At 35.7% G+C, this 12,882-nt stretch overlaps 1 protein-coding gene across 2 annotated transcripts in view; it reads right to left on the reverse strand.

Annotated features, from left to right (window-relative positions):
• LOC143663673 (transmembrane protease serine 11A-like) overlaps positions 1-10,374 on the reverse strand; it is a 42,887-nt gene extending 32,513 nt beyond the window's left edge. Inside the window, exons 1-2 of one of the 2 annotated variants that reach the window (XM_077137152.1) lie at positions 10,156-10,374; positions 252-368 (exon numbers count right to left, since the gene is read on the reverse strand). In XM_077137152.1, coding sequence (XP_076993267.1) covers positions 252-288 — 37 coding nt within the window. In that variant the 5' untranslated portion in view covers positions 289-368; positions 10,156-10,374. Of the gene's footprint in view, positions 1-251; positions 374-10,155 lie in introns of both variants that reach the window. The other variant, XM_077137151.1, reaches the window with a different exon arrangement.
• Positions 10,375-12,882: the final 2,508 nt, after the last annotated feature.

Raw genomic sequence — 12,882 nt, forward strand, 5'->3', positions numbered from 1 at the left:
TACTAGATTATAAGCTCCATGGAGATAGGGAATTTGTTTGCTTTGTTTCATGCTGTGTCCTGAGTACCCAGAAAAGTACCTGGCACAGAGTAGGTACTCAACAATTATTTGTTGATTGAATGATTGAAAAATTAAAGCAATATTCTCAATATGAACACTTACAGGTAAAGGTACCAGTATTTTTTGGTAGAAATATATTTATTTTCATGCAAATGAGGTTGCTGAAAAGTGAAATCCCTAATTTTACCTACCAGATCCTAAAAAGTGAACCAGAAAACCAATGGTCATTACCACCACTGTCAGTGATAACAGAAGAAGAAGAACAACCGTCCATGGCTTCAGATCTCTTCTTTGGATGTCAGGTCCTACTGCTCTGCAGGAAGGAAAGCCCACCAATTAGTCTCATGTTCTAACATACAGACTTTCTGGTTCTCGTTGGATAAGGAGAGCTGCTTTGGCTTGCCTTACAAGTCACTTTGGCTTACTTTCCCAGCAACAAGACATTTGCCTGTAATTTTGGTCAAGATCATCCTGACCTGAGAGGAAGTGTTTAAAAAGATCAGGGAATTATCTCTTCACTTACTCATACATTCTTCACTTATTCGACCATTCATTATCTCAAAGAACTTTCTGAGTATGTCCCCAAGTCATTCAGCAGTAAAAAAAATAAAAAAGAACCAAAGGAAAAGCCTAGACTCAAGGCAATTTTCAGGCTTTGAAATATATCTTCCCATCACAGCACAGTTCCTGAATACAAGCCTGGAGAAAGTAGATGTGAACAAGAAGTTCACGCCCCCTCCAATACACGCACAGCCTCACAGCGTTGCAGACTGAATGGTGCATCATAAGCAGATGAATGTTTCAACACACTACATCAAGTGCCATGGCAATCTTACATCCACAAATTACATAGAAGGAGCTGTAAGCCTTTGGGAAAAAACAGGGACCAGTAGACTGGATGATAAGTCATCGGCAGAGAGTCTCTCTTTTTGAGAAAAACTTTAGGGAATATAGCAAGTACACAATGACAAATTACAAAAGTTGCAGGATCCATGGATAAAAGCTGCAGCTACTTAATCCTATACAAATAAACTTTCAAATTACTATCAACTTTCATGAATATGAACAAGCAATGTGTGAAATCGAAAAATATAACATTAACTTCCTATTTTGAAGAATTTGTATTAGTATTGGAAAAGCAACACACTTGGAAAATCCTTTTGGAATCTAGACTGTACTTAGAGATGCACCATTGTGCACCTGAATTTTTTTTTATTTTTGGCTTTATTTACACCCATAAAACAAACACTGGTGTTTCGTTTTCTATTGCTGTGTGACAAATTACCATGAATTTAATGTTAAAGCAGCACGCATTTATTAGCTCACAGTTCATATGTAGCATGGCGGGACTTGCTGCTTAGGGTCTCACAGGGCAGAAATCAAGGTGTCAGTTGGGGCTGCTTTCTCAGTTGAGATTGGTGATCTTCTTCCAAGTTCACTCATATTTTTGGAAGAATTCAGTTTCTGAGGTTTCTTGCTTAAGCTGGCTGTCAGCCAAAAGCTTGTCTCAGCTTCTAAATGCTATCCACGTTTCTTGCCGTGTGGACCACTATCCTCAAAGCTAGTGATGGAGATTCTCTCTCACATTGAGTCCTTTTCATGCTTCAAATCTCTCTAGCCAGGTAAACCCCTGATTGGGCTAGACCCTCCAAGAATAGCGTCCCTATTCTAACATCGACTGATTTGGAATCTTAATTACATCTGCAAAATTCCTTCTCAGTAGCACTTAGACTAGTGTTTAACTGAATAGCAGGAAAAGGTGTGTGTAACACCAAGGGGCAGGAATCTTGAGGGTTTTCACAGAATTCCACCCACCACAACTGAAAATATTGTGACTATCACGAAAATGGATAGAGACCTATAGTTTCAAAGAAAGCATGTGAGATTTAAAATCTTCCGTACGTGTCTTTTTTTTTTTTTGGTGGCAGAGGTTGGGGGGATGATTCCATGAAGAGGGAATCCAATGTCATGCATAAAATTAGAAGAAAATTAAGGGATTTTTTTCAAGTAATAATTTTTGGGAATACAAAATGAGCTCTTGGAAATTAAAATGGGTAGAAAGCTAAAAGTAATCCTGATGGTGACCTAATTGGATTCTGCATTACTTTAAGGAAAGGGCAATTATGGATGATATTTACTCAGAGAAACACAATCTATACTCAGTGTGAAATCCAGTATATCATATCCCGTTACACATTCATTAAGGTTGATTATCATCATTTAGAAGGCTGCATTCATAGCATTATTTTCCAAAGATATTGTCAATGAAGCATTGTGATAATTTGAATGATTTTGTGACTTTGCCTTCTGCAATCTTGTTGACTTAAAGGCATATCTTGAAGAACATATACATAGCAGTGGTGTTAATGACTAGAGTCTGGATATGCATTTTCTCAATGCCAGTCTCACATAGGTGACTTCTATCTATGTGAGTTCAAAGATGGTTTGATTGAAGTGAAAGTTATTATGAGCCCTTTACTGTGTATGGATCTTCCTGTTCCTAGAAAAGTCTTCCCTGCAGGCAGCAACTTTGACTCACTCCATCATCAGTCACATGCCCTTTATTATTATCATATCTACAAGGTCCAAATTTTTCCTCTTTTAGAATTATTTGTCTGTTCCATGTAGATAGAAACTTTTCATTATTATACAAATGCCAGTTTATAGACACATAATGTTCTTGTAGGTGGCCATAAAGTTCTTTGAAGTTCAAAATAAACTGTCTGATTTTAAAAAATATGTATTAGCTTCCTATGTCAATCTACAAGTCTATTGAACTCCTAATGTAAGTGAACTAAAGTACTGAAGGTTCTGAATTTCAGGGAGCCCTTTGGGTGTAGAAAGCTATTCCCCTTTTCCTGGTTTAGGGCCGATTGTTGGAAGAAAGATTTTCTCTAAAACCAAAATGCCAAACTCTCCTTCCCTTATTAAATATCATCATTTCTTCAGAGTAACTGAACTTGGTTACAAGAAAAGCAATCTTTCTTTGTGAACTAAATCACTCAGATATATGATTATCTGAACACCCAGTGACTCTTTCAGAATGACCACTTAATATAAAAAAATAATAGAAACAAGAGCTACTATTTGGTAAGTGCCGTCTTTGTAGGGTTTGTTCATGTATTATCACATTTTATCTTCCAAACACTCTTCAGTAGAATTATTTATCTTCAGTCTATAGATAAATAACTTGCTTTAGACAGAAAACTCACTTAATTCGTGCAGGCAGTGTGCAGTTAGAATAACTTTGTCTGCTATGACTCAGATACACATTTTTCTCAGTGATATCAAACTACCTCTTTTCTTTTCTTTTTTTTTTTTGCATGGGCAGGCACCAGGAATTGAACCCAGATCTCCTGCATGGCAGGCTCAAACTACCTCTTGAGAGATTTTTTTTTTTTTGTCAGAACAGGTTTCCTATTAATGCAAATGAATAATTTGTATAATTTAAGAGGGTAAAAGTTAAGTGATGGTAAAGGGTTTTTACTGCTCAGCCAGGCCACTGTCTTTCACTATGATTAAGTCTTGAGTTGTTTTTGCTTTCACATCTTCTCCATTTCCATCGGTTTTAAATTCTCCAGTACTCACAAAAAGTTAGAATTCCCTTTTCTCTTCCCTTCAAAGCACTTATAGCATTGACTGAAATTATTAGAAAGGGGCAAGGAGGGAAGGAGGCCTGTGACACAGGTATGTGCAAAGAAATTTAATTGTCATATTTATGTATTTATGGTTGTTTGTAAAGTTTGAAGGTCTGTATTTAATTGGATGGTTTTCTCTTTAGTGGCCACATGTCCACTATACCTTTTATTTCTTAATATGTTATGTGTACAAATCTTTTCTTCCCCCATAAGTGTGCATGATCATGAAGCTTGGCTAAGTCATACTGCACTGAAGACTTTCTTAATCAGTGTTCCCAGGATGTGGGGAGAAGGGTGGTTTCCCATATTCAAATAGGTTTGGAAAAATCTGTTGGATAAAGTTATATAAGATCATCTCTTCAAAAAGTGTTGGGGACTTCATTAAGTTCAAATGGGGGTAATGTCGAGTATCATTCTATCCTGGGTTTTTATATAACCTGTTCACTGGTATAAACCCAGCACCTAATATCCCACCTGCTTCACAGTAGATGCTGTACCACTATTTGTTGAATTGGGTTGAAATAAAATTTCCCCAAATATGATTTTATCACCATATCTTCCAATGTTTTGTGGGACCCTGAAGTTCCATGTTTTGAAAACATTGTTCTAAATGTACTCTCATCATTTGGTATTTCATGGAACTCTTTGTTACCTGGAAGTTTAAAAAGAAAAGGAAGAAGAGACAAAGAAAACTTCTTACATTCCTTCCACATCTAACACCCACTTATGGGTAGGGTTTGGGGGGGATGGGGTAAAGAGGAAGTGCAATACTGAGTAAAAGACCATTTCTGTGGAAATAATGAAGAGATTCAGGCTAAGCTGAGTTCAGCGTACTTGGAAGAAGAGAATTAGGAACCTAGGAAAGAGAGGACCCCACTTCCTCAGCCCTCTGGGGAACTAAAACATCTTCACCCTGGTCTCAGGGATGGAAATTTGGCAAACTGACAAAAAAAAGGACCATCTTGAGAGACTTGCTGCTAAGTGAGGAGAACGTGAACAAAAGCGGAACGAGAATGCTTTTCCCGCATTCCTTGTGGTCCTACTCCATCCATACAGGTGGATATGCCCAACTCTTGGCACTTCTTTAAGGTACATAGTTACTCACTGCTTATCATGTCTGGCCTGCTGGGCTGGATTTACTCCAAATCCTTGCAGTTCTGTATTTCCCCTAGCCTCTACTCAACCCTAACAAGTGAAATGATTTCTGGATCTTTGTCCTTTCTAGACACCCCTGTCCTCATACAGCTAAAGTTCCTTATCTACTGATCCTGAGTGCATCCTGAGATCTGGCTGACATTTGTCACATATCAACAAAACATAGAGTGTTCTTGTGCCAGTTTATAGCTGTAAAGCCTTTCTTAGATAGGATTGAATTTAGACTTTGGATTAGGAATAGCACATGGAAACATGTTAGTCTAAATTAATGCAACATGATGGAACTGATTTCACTGGGAGCAGTTTATATAGCATAATGACAAGAGCTCAATCTCTGGAACCAGACTACTTGAGTTCAAGTTTTAGCTCCACTATTTACTGGCTGTGCAATATGAGACAAGGCATTTGGACTTCTGTGTCTCAGTTCTCACATCTGAAAGGTGGGAACAAAATGAATATCTACCTCGTATGATTTATGTGCAGATTAAATGCATTAATGCATGTAAAGTGACTGGCCCATAGTAAATACTGAAAAAAATGTGACCTAGTATTATATTTTTGTTTATTATTATTATTAAACACCTGATAGAAAAAAGCCATGCTCAGAAATTAAGCATTTTAATATGAGGTTATATATAATAGGAAAGTTTGGTACTGGAAGCAAATGGCATCTTGGAGAGGCCTCTCAGAAGAGAGATTAGATTGGTGGGGTATAAAGAAATATCCAGAATATTTTTAATGCAACAAATTAACCAACAAACAAATGTGCTCCATTGTGGCCCAGAAGTGATGCAATAAAATGGAGATGCTACTTTACAAGCACAATATCAATTAGAGAATAAGGAGTTGACCAACAAAACAGAAATGAATTGTGGAATGTTCTGCTTTACTTGAAAACCTGGGTAGTGTCTAATGTCAGAGTTTCAAAAAAAAATGTGGGGTTGGTCCTAACATATTTTTGTTACAGGATATAGTCACACATAATGAAGTTTGTGAAGTGTGTGTCCCAGGGCCCAGGTTGGGATAATATACACATTATAAATACACATGAACAAGCCACTTCTAAGAATTGACCAGCCATTGCAATTTTTCTTATTCCTCCTTTGTTTGCTTTTCATTTGTCCATCTTTTCATTCATGCAACTATGCAACCAACTTACCACCTACTCCTACTCATCCATCCATCCAACCACTCATCTATCCATTTTTCTTTCCAATAACCATTTATTGAGCTTTTACTATGTTTCAGGCATCACTCTGGGTTTAGGGAGGCAAAGATGAATAAGACCCGATTTCTACCCTCGTGTAACTCATCATACAACGTTTAATGCTTCTGCTTCAATATGTGCTACTATGAGATTGAAAATAATAAAGTATTGTAAACTTATTTTCTGTAGGTATTTAAAAAAACACAAATTTCTATAAAGATAATAAAATTAAGAATTAAAGATTTAAAAAAAGTTCCTCTAAATCTTCATCTACTGGACAAATCGTCTATAAGCATCCTGATAGAGCAGAGATGGCCATACCTTAAGAGTTAGAAAACGCTATCTTCAGTCCCTGCTCGTGGCTCTTAAACATGAATCTTGAAAATTTTAAATTACCTTTCTGAATTTCAGTTTTCCCACCTCTAAAATGATAGTAATACATGCTACTAATTGATGTTGAGGTGATGAAGTGAGTAAATGAAGGACTGTAGCACATAGCAATTCCTACTCTGTGTCAGGGTTTTCATATAGGTTTTGTCGTGTACTGGCTGCCACGGCTTGGTGGGGTGGGTTTTGTCATCGCCATTTCACTAATGAGAAAACTGAATGAAGATCAGGGAGGAGAAGTAACAAGACTACAGATCTAAGAGAAAGGAAGGTCTTGCCTGTGTGACTTCAAAGCAATCTTTCCTGTTTGTAATGAGAGTACCTTAGTTATGTAGGTGAACGCCTTGGGTGATGAACTCTTCAAAGGTTGTGATATTATGTTTGTATCACCATGGATACAGCTGTGAATATGATGGGATAGAATAGTGCGGAATAGCCTCATTAAGTAACTCTGTGATTTGATGCAACTTTGCTTTTCTGTAAAATGGGGTAATGACAGGGCCTAACATGAAGATAGTAAGAAATAAATGAGAGAATGTATGTAAAGTAACCTATATTTAGTAAATTGATAATAAAGGGTAGCTATTACAAGGATTGTAAATAAACCACTACCCACTTATCTGATCATAAATGGCATCAAATACTTATCTGATCATAATATCCTTTATATCTTGGTCTCCTACACATATCCACCATCTTCCCTTCTCTCTTAAATGTATCATTCACTTTAATTCAGACAATTGGAAAAGAAGGAAAGAAAAATCAAGGAAAGGGTATTATAAACCAGCCCTTAAATCTCAGTGATATGGATACTTATCTCAACTTGTTGATTATATATAGAACCCTACTGAGTGACTAGCACTGTGGAAGTTTTCCTCTGCTTTTAAATTTTAATAAAAGCTATTCTTTTCTTGACAATTATCATAAAGAAGGAAAAGCAGACCATCCTAATAGTTAAGCACATACTACAGTTCCGGAATGCCTGGGTTCAAATCTCTGCTCTTGAATTCATTAGCCGTGTGATGTTAGGCTAGATACTTTCTTCATGTATAAACTGAAGGTGAGTGTTAAACGTAATATGTATATAGTGCATAGTAAGCACTGTAAGTTTGCTGAACACTAACATAAAATAATATTTAGGGGGATGAAAAAGTAGTTCAGTGGTAGAATTCTCGCCTGCCATGGGGGAAATTCAGTTCTGATTCCCAGTCCATGCACTTCCCTCAAAACATAACAAAGACGCAAAACAAACAAACAAACAAAAACCAAACAAAAAAATTCAACAAATGGTGTTGCAATAATGGGATACTTACACAGAAAAGTAATGAAATGTGACTCCGCCATACAGCATACAAAAAAAAAATAGTAATATTTAATTGATCATTAATTCAAAGATTAGTGCTCAGTGACTAGCATGGAGGTTTTACTTTGCTAATATAGTTTTAACTCTGAAGACATAGTTTTAGATGAGGAAATGGACTTAGCAAATTAACAAGTTAACTGAAATGAGTATCCCCAAAGAAATTAAAATATAAAGCACTAATATTTACAAAGGACTTGCCAATGACTGTCTTTTTTTGTAAAGAATGATAATAATGAAGAGGCAGAATCTAATTTTTGCTTTCATTAAGCAATACCCAAAATAATGAGTTATAGGAAGAGAGATAAGTTGGACATCTGGGAACAGGATAACAATTTCAAATGAAGAAGTCATTTGGCATTTTATCCTTTATAAGAGGATAACTGAAGTTTTAAAGTGAATGAGTCACCCAATTGCAAAATTTATAAGGGTATAGATATCACTGAAGGCAAATGTAAATGGATTTTCATAGCAAAGTCAGAACACTAGAGAAAACCATCTCTGAGATGTAGAGTACAGGGTCATGAAACCAAGAGAGAAGGAATCCAAAGTTTATTATGGTAGAAAGAGCAAAGATAGGAAAGAAATATATTTTGACAAGGTTCCCATATTATGTTTCTTACTGATAAAGAAATAAGAATAGTGAGAATGATTGAGGATCATATTGCAGAATTAGTGTAGGTGAGACATAGGGTGTCATAGAATGATTAAGCATTTGTTCAATCCTTAAGCCTACCTGTTAGTGTGACCTGCCATCTCCTGCAAACCATCCAAATCCTGGATTAGTGTCCCATGAACTTAACTAAAAGAAACCATAACCACTCAGGATTTCCCACTGTCTCCTCTTTTCTAACATATGGCTGATATACAGAATAATAATAATGACCTCCAATATTACTGCTGTAATTTACTCCCCTTCAACTGAAAAAAAAGTCATACATACACCTAAGTGTTCATTGGAAAAGAGGAGTTTTCGTGTTTATGAGGAGACTTGAAATTTTTAAAAGAACAATTTGGGGAATGTGAAATATGAAAGATTAAAATTATTGTTTTATAATGTAATGATTTTCATAAACAGTTCTTTTCAAAGAATGGGGTGTGCATTTTCAAATTCGATGATTTAATAAATAAGTGAAATATTAATGCTTGATATCCTACCATTGATCATTCATTCATTTGTTCAACAGATATACAAAGAGTGTTGATTATTTGTGAGTCATTGTAGTAATTCTTTGTGAGGGTCTCAAAGAGAACAAGTGTGGCACCTATGACAATTACCGTGAATTCACTAAAGAGATGATACAAACACGTATCTTATGAGCAGGAAAGAAAATCTGATGAGGTTTGCCAATTTAAAGGGAGAACTGATACCAAATTTTCATCTCTGTGCTTCCCCAGTTGGCACCCTTACCTCCTAGAAAGGCTAGAGTAACTAATCTGAGGAGTTATAGATTACACGTTCTGGTTTGGGCATCTGATAGCTCTGTAGTTCTGCACACGACCCTTAACTTATGTTTCCCTCAGAAATGAGGCTTTAAAATGAGAGTTAACAATGCCTGTTCTATGAACTCAAATGGGTGTCTTGACTATCAGTCGAAATAATATATGTGAAATGTCTCAAAAATTACATAAATCTAAACCATAATAAACATAATCTTTGATGTTAAAAATCACTCTAGTAATTATATAAAATTTGTGCCAAGGAATTTTAGTTTATCCTTTTATTTGCACGAGGCAAACCTCATTTTGGAAAAAAAACTTGAAATAATTCAATATTTATATCTCTTCAATATTTAGTAGGAAGAGTTTCAGAGAGTGGATATGTTTTCCTCAACTTTTGGTTTTACTGTGTTTCCTGGTTCTCTCTTTTTCCCATAAGAAGTTGCAGGTGTTCTCAGATAAAGGCAGGTGCCTCTGCAGCTATTTACTCCCAATCTACCTTAGTCCACAGGGAATGAGGGAAATAGATAAAAAGAAAGTGCTATCAATGTTTAGATCAATTGCTAAATAGGGTTTTGTCTTTAAAGAAATGTACATTCCCTTCCCTCTCCCCTAAATTCAGACTCAGTCAAGGTACAATGTAATATCATTTTTCGTTAATTTCTTCTAAAATCCTTACTATTATCTGGCAACAGAAAATATCACTAATGATGACTTTTATACAAAAACATTGACTCAAACACAGAGATTAAATCATCTGGGATGCCATAATCACAGAAATCTCACAAGATTCTGTGCAGATTGCATCCATTAAGATACCTCTCCAGCAGTCCCCTGGCACACTGCGAGTCTAGCCACTGACAGGCAGTACAACGAACAAGACATTTACAAAGCAAAACTGAACTTACCTATGCATCGTCGGGGGGAAGAAGAACACGATCTTGTAGGTCTGCACCCACTGTACTTGACCTTCTAATCAACTATATGGCATCTCTCTCTACATTACAGATCTGCAGCTGAATGAAATAAGGAAACAAATAACAAGTCGCTGAAATGAAACTAGTTCAACAAGTCTGGACAGAGAAGACTCAACCCGTAGAATAGTTTGAAGAAATAACCAGAAGACAGCATAGTCCCAACAAGAGAGCAATATATATCTACTTGGTATTGACTAACTTTTTAAAAGCAGAAGAACCTGGTTGCAAGTGTGTATATGACAAACATCTTAGGAACGCACTAGGATTAAGAGTTTAAAGAAGATTATTGGTAGCTATACAAATACCTTAAAATAACCTTCTTATAAAAACTCTCAATATAATTATCAGGTAGTCCTAAGACCTAAATACCTAAGAGAATTCAAGAAATAGTCCTTGAATTCTTGTTGAATGATAACTGTCTCTATTTCTCATAAGGTATGATAAATTAATAATTTAATTAATTAATAAAAAATCATTTTCTTCTGAAAAAAAAAAACTACGCCTGAAAGTAATACAAATAAATTCATAGCAAATCAGGGTTTCCCAAAAATGAATGGCTTGATGTAATATATAAAAAACAAAATATAAGAGAAGGGAAACATAATATTTTCAGTTAGACCAGCAACGTATGAATACTTAGTCTCTGAAACATTGAAACTTTACCAATGAAGCTTAAGCCCTGTTTGACCAGGACTCCTAATTTTGGTCCCTTACCTTTTCCTCAGAAGTAAATATTGTTATTAGAGTCTGTCCTTCTATGGAATACTCTTAACATTTATACATACACATGTACATATCCATATGCATAAAAAATATGTATTAATTAAGTAGTATCATGTGGCACACATCCTTGTGCAATTTGCTTTTTTCACTTAATGTTTTCTGAAAACATTAAGTTGGGATATGGATTTACCTTATTCTTTTTAACAGCTATATAGTTTTCCATAGTATGAATATACTCAATGTTTAACCTTGATTATAATCTTACACAGGGTACCCATTTAAAGGAAGTGCTTTAAATAAAGGTATTCAGCAGTTGTTACTTCTAACATATAGTGAAAGTGTATTTGAAATAATCTCCCTAGACATCCTGCAATGGTGCTTTAAGTACGTAAACTCTCCAGAGCTAGATTGCCAGGGTATAAATCTTGGCAATTTCCGCATTTGTAAAGTAGGAATAATACTAGTAACTACGTAGTAAAGTTTTTGTGAAATGCGAGTTAATATATGTAAAATGCTTGGAAGAGTGCCCCGTATAATAAATAGAAGCACTATTGAAATGTTAGCTATTATTATTAGGACTTTAGTTCATCTACATATATTTTCTTACCTACTACTCAACAGAGAAAAACTTAGTGATGGTCATTCTTTTGAACTTTATTAAAAATTTCATAAAGTTATGTATTTTCCCCTTCTATTTTCTTTCCCCCCTTGTTTCTCCTGACATCTTATCCCTTCTTTTTTCCTGGTATAGTGCTTCTCAGCACAGTAAAAAGATCCACAGCCTTGAAGCAGAATTCTCACTCTTTCCCTGCTAGCTTTATAAACTGGAACAGGTTTCTTAAGCTCTGAGTATCATTTTCTTCCTATAATGACAGAATATATGAGAAACTGGCGAGCACATAGTCTGGCAGCATGCCAGCCATTGACTTGGCAGAAAGCCTGATAGAGAGAGCCCAGACACTGGGGGGGGGGAACACACTTGTGTGCAAATCCTGGCTCCCCCACTTCACTGACTCTTCTGCATCTTAGCTTCCTCATCTGTAAATGGAATTAATAATACCTTTCCAAACTATTAAATGAAATAATACATGTAAAATGCTCCCCACACTACCTGCCATATATTAGAACCAAATCATGATGACCTGGATTCAGGTAAAATAGTGACTGCCCTGGATGTCAGCATGACAGAATATGGCAGGATTTTGCTCAGAGTCTCTATGCTGGTCCTGAAGTCATCCGATTTCTTAGCTCTCCACACCTTTGATTAAGAAAGGTTGGTGGACTAAATGGCTGAATGGTAGTGAGAGTTTAATAAGCAATAGGCTAGCAGATGGTAATATGACACAGCAAACAAGAAAATACAATGTTGAAATGAAGGGTACCAGAACAAAAAATTCTGTCTTCCATGAACTTACTAAAGTTTTGAATAAGTTATGTATCTTTTTTAAACTTCATTTTCCTCCTCTGAGAGTAGTAATAAGTGTGACAGTTAAATGACGTTACCTACAAGGCATCAGGATAAGTGAAAGAAGCCAGACTCAAAGGCTAAATACTGCATGATTCCATTTATATGACTTTCAGGATAAGGCAAAGCTATACGAACAGAAAACATATCAGAGGTTGCCAAGTTTAGAGGGAAGAGTGGAAGGGTTTGCTACAAGTGAATTTTCAATATTTCGATTATGGTAGCAGTTATATGACTCTATGTGTTTGTCAAAACTCATAGAACTGTACACTAAAAGTGGTGAGTTTTACTAAATGTAAATTACGCATCAATAAAAATATATATTCAAAATAGGAAAGCAATTAAATGAGATTATAATAATTCTGGATAAGTAATATTTAGCAAGGGCCATAATTTGCACTCGGCGTTTTATTTGCATTATGTTCTTTAATACTAACAATAGCCCTTTGGGATAGGACTTAACCCCATTT

The sequence above is a fragment of the Tamandua tetradactyla genome, chromosome 19 (genome assembly GCF_023851605.1).
Source record: "Tamandua tetradactyla isolate mTamTet1 chromosome 19, mTamTet1.pri, whole genome shotgun sequence".
Taxonomy (NCBI): Eukaryota; Metazoa; Chordata; class Mammalia; order Pilosa; family Myrmecophagidae; genus Tamandua; species Tamandua tetradactyla.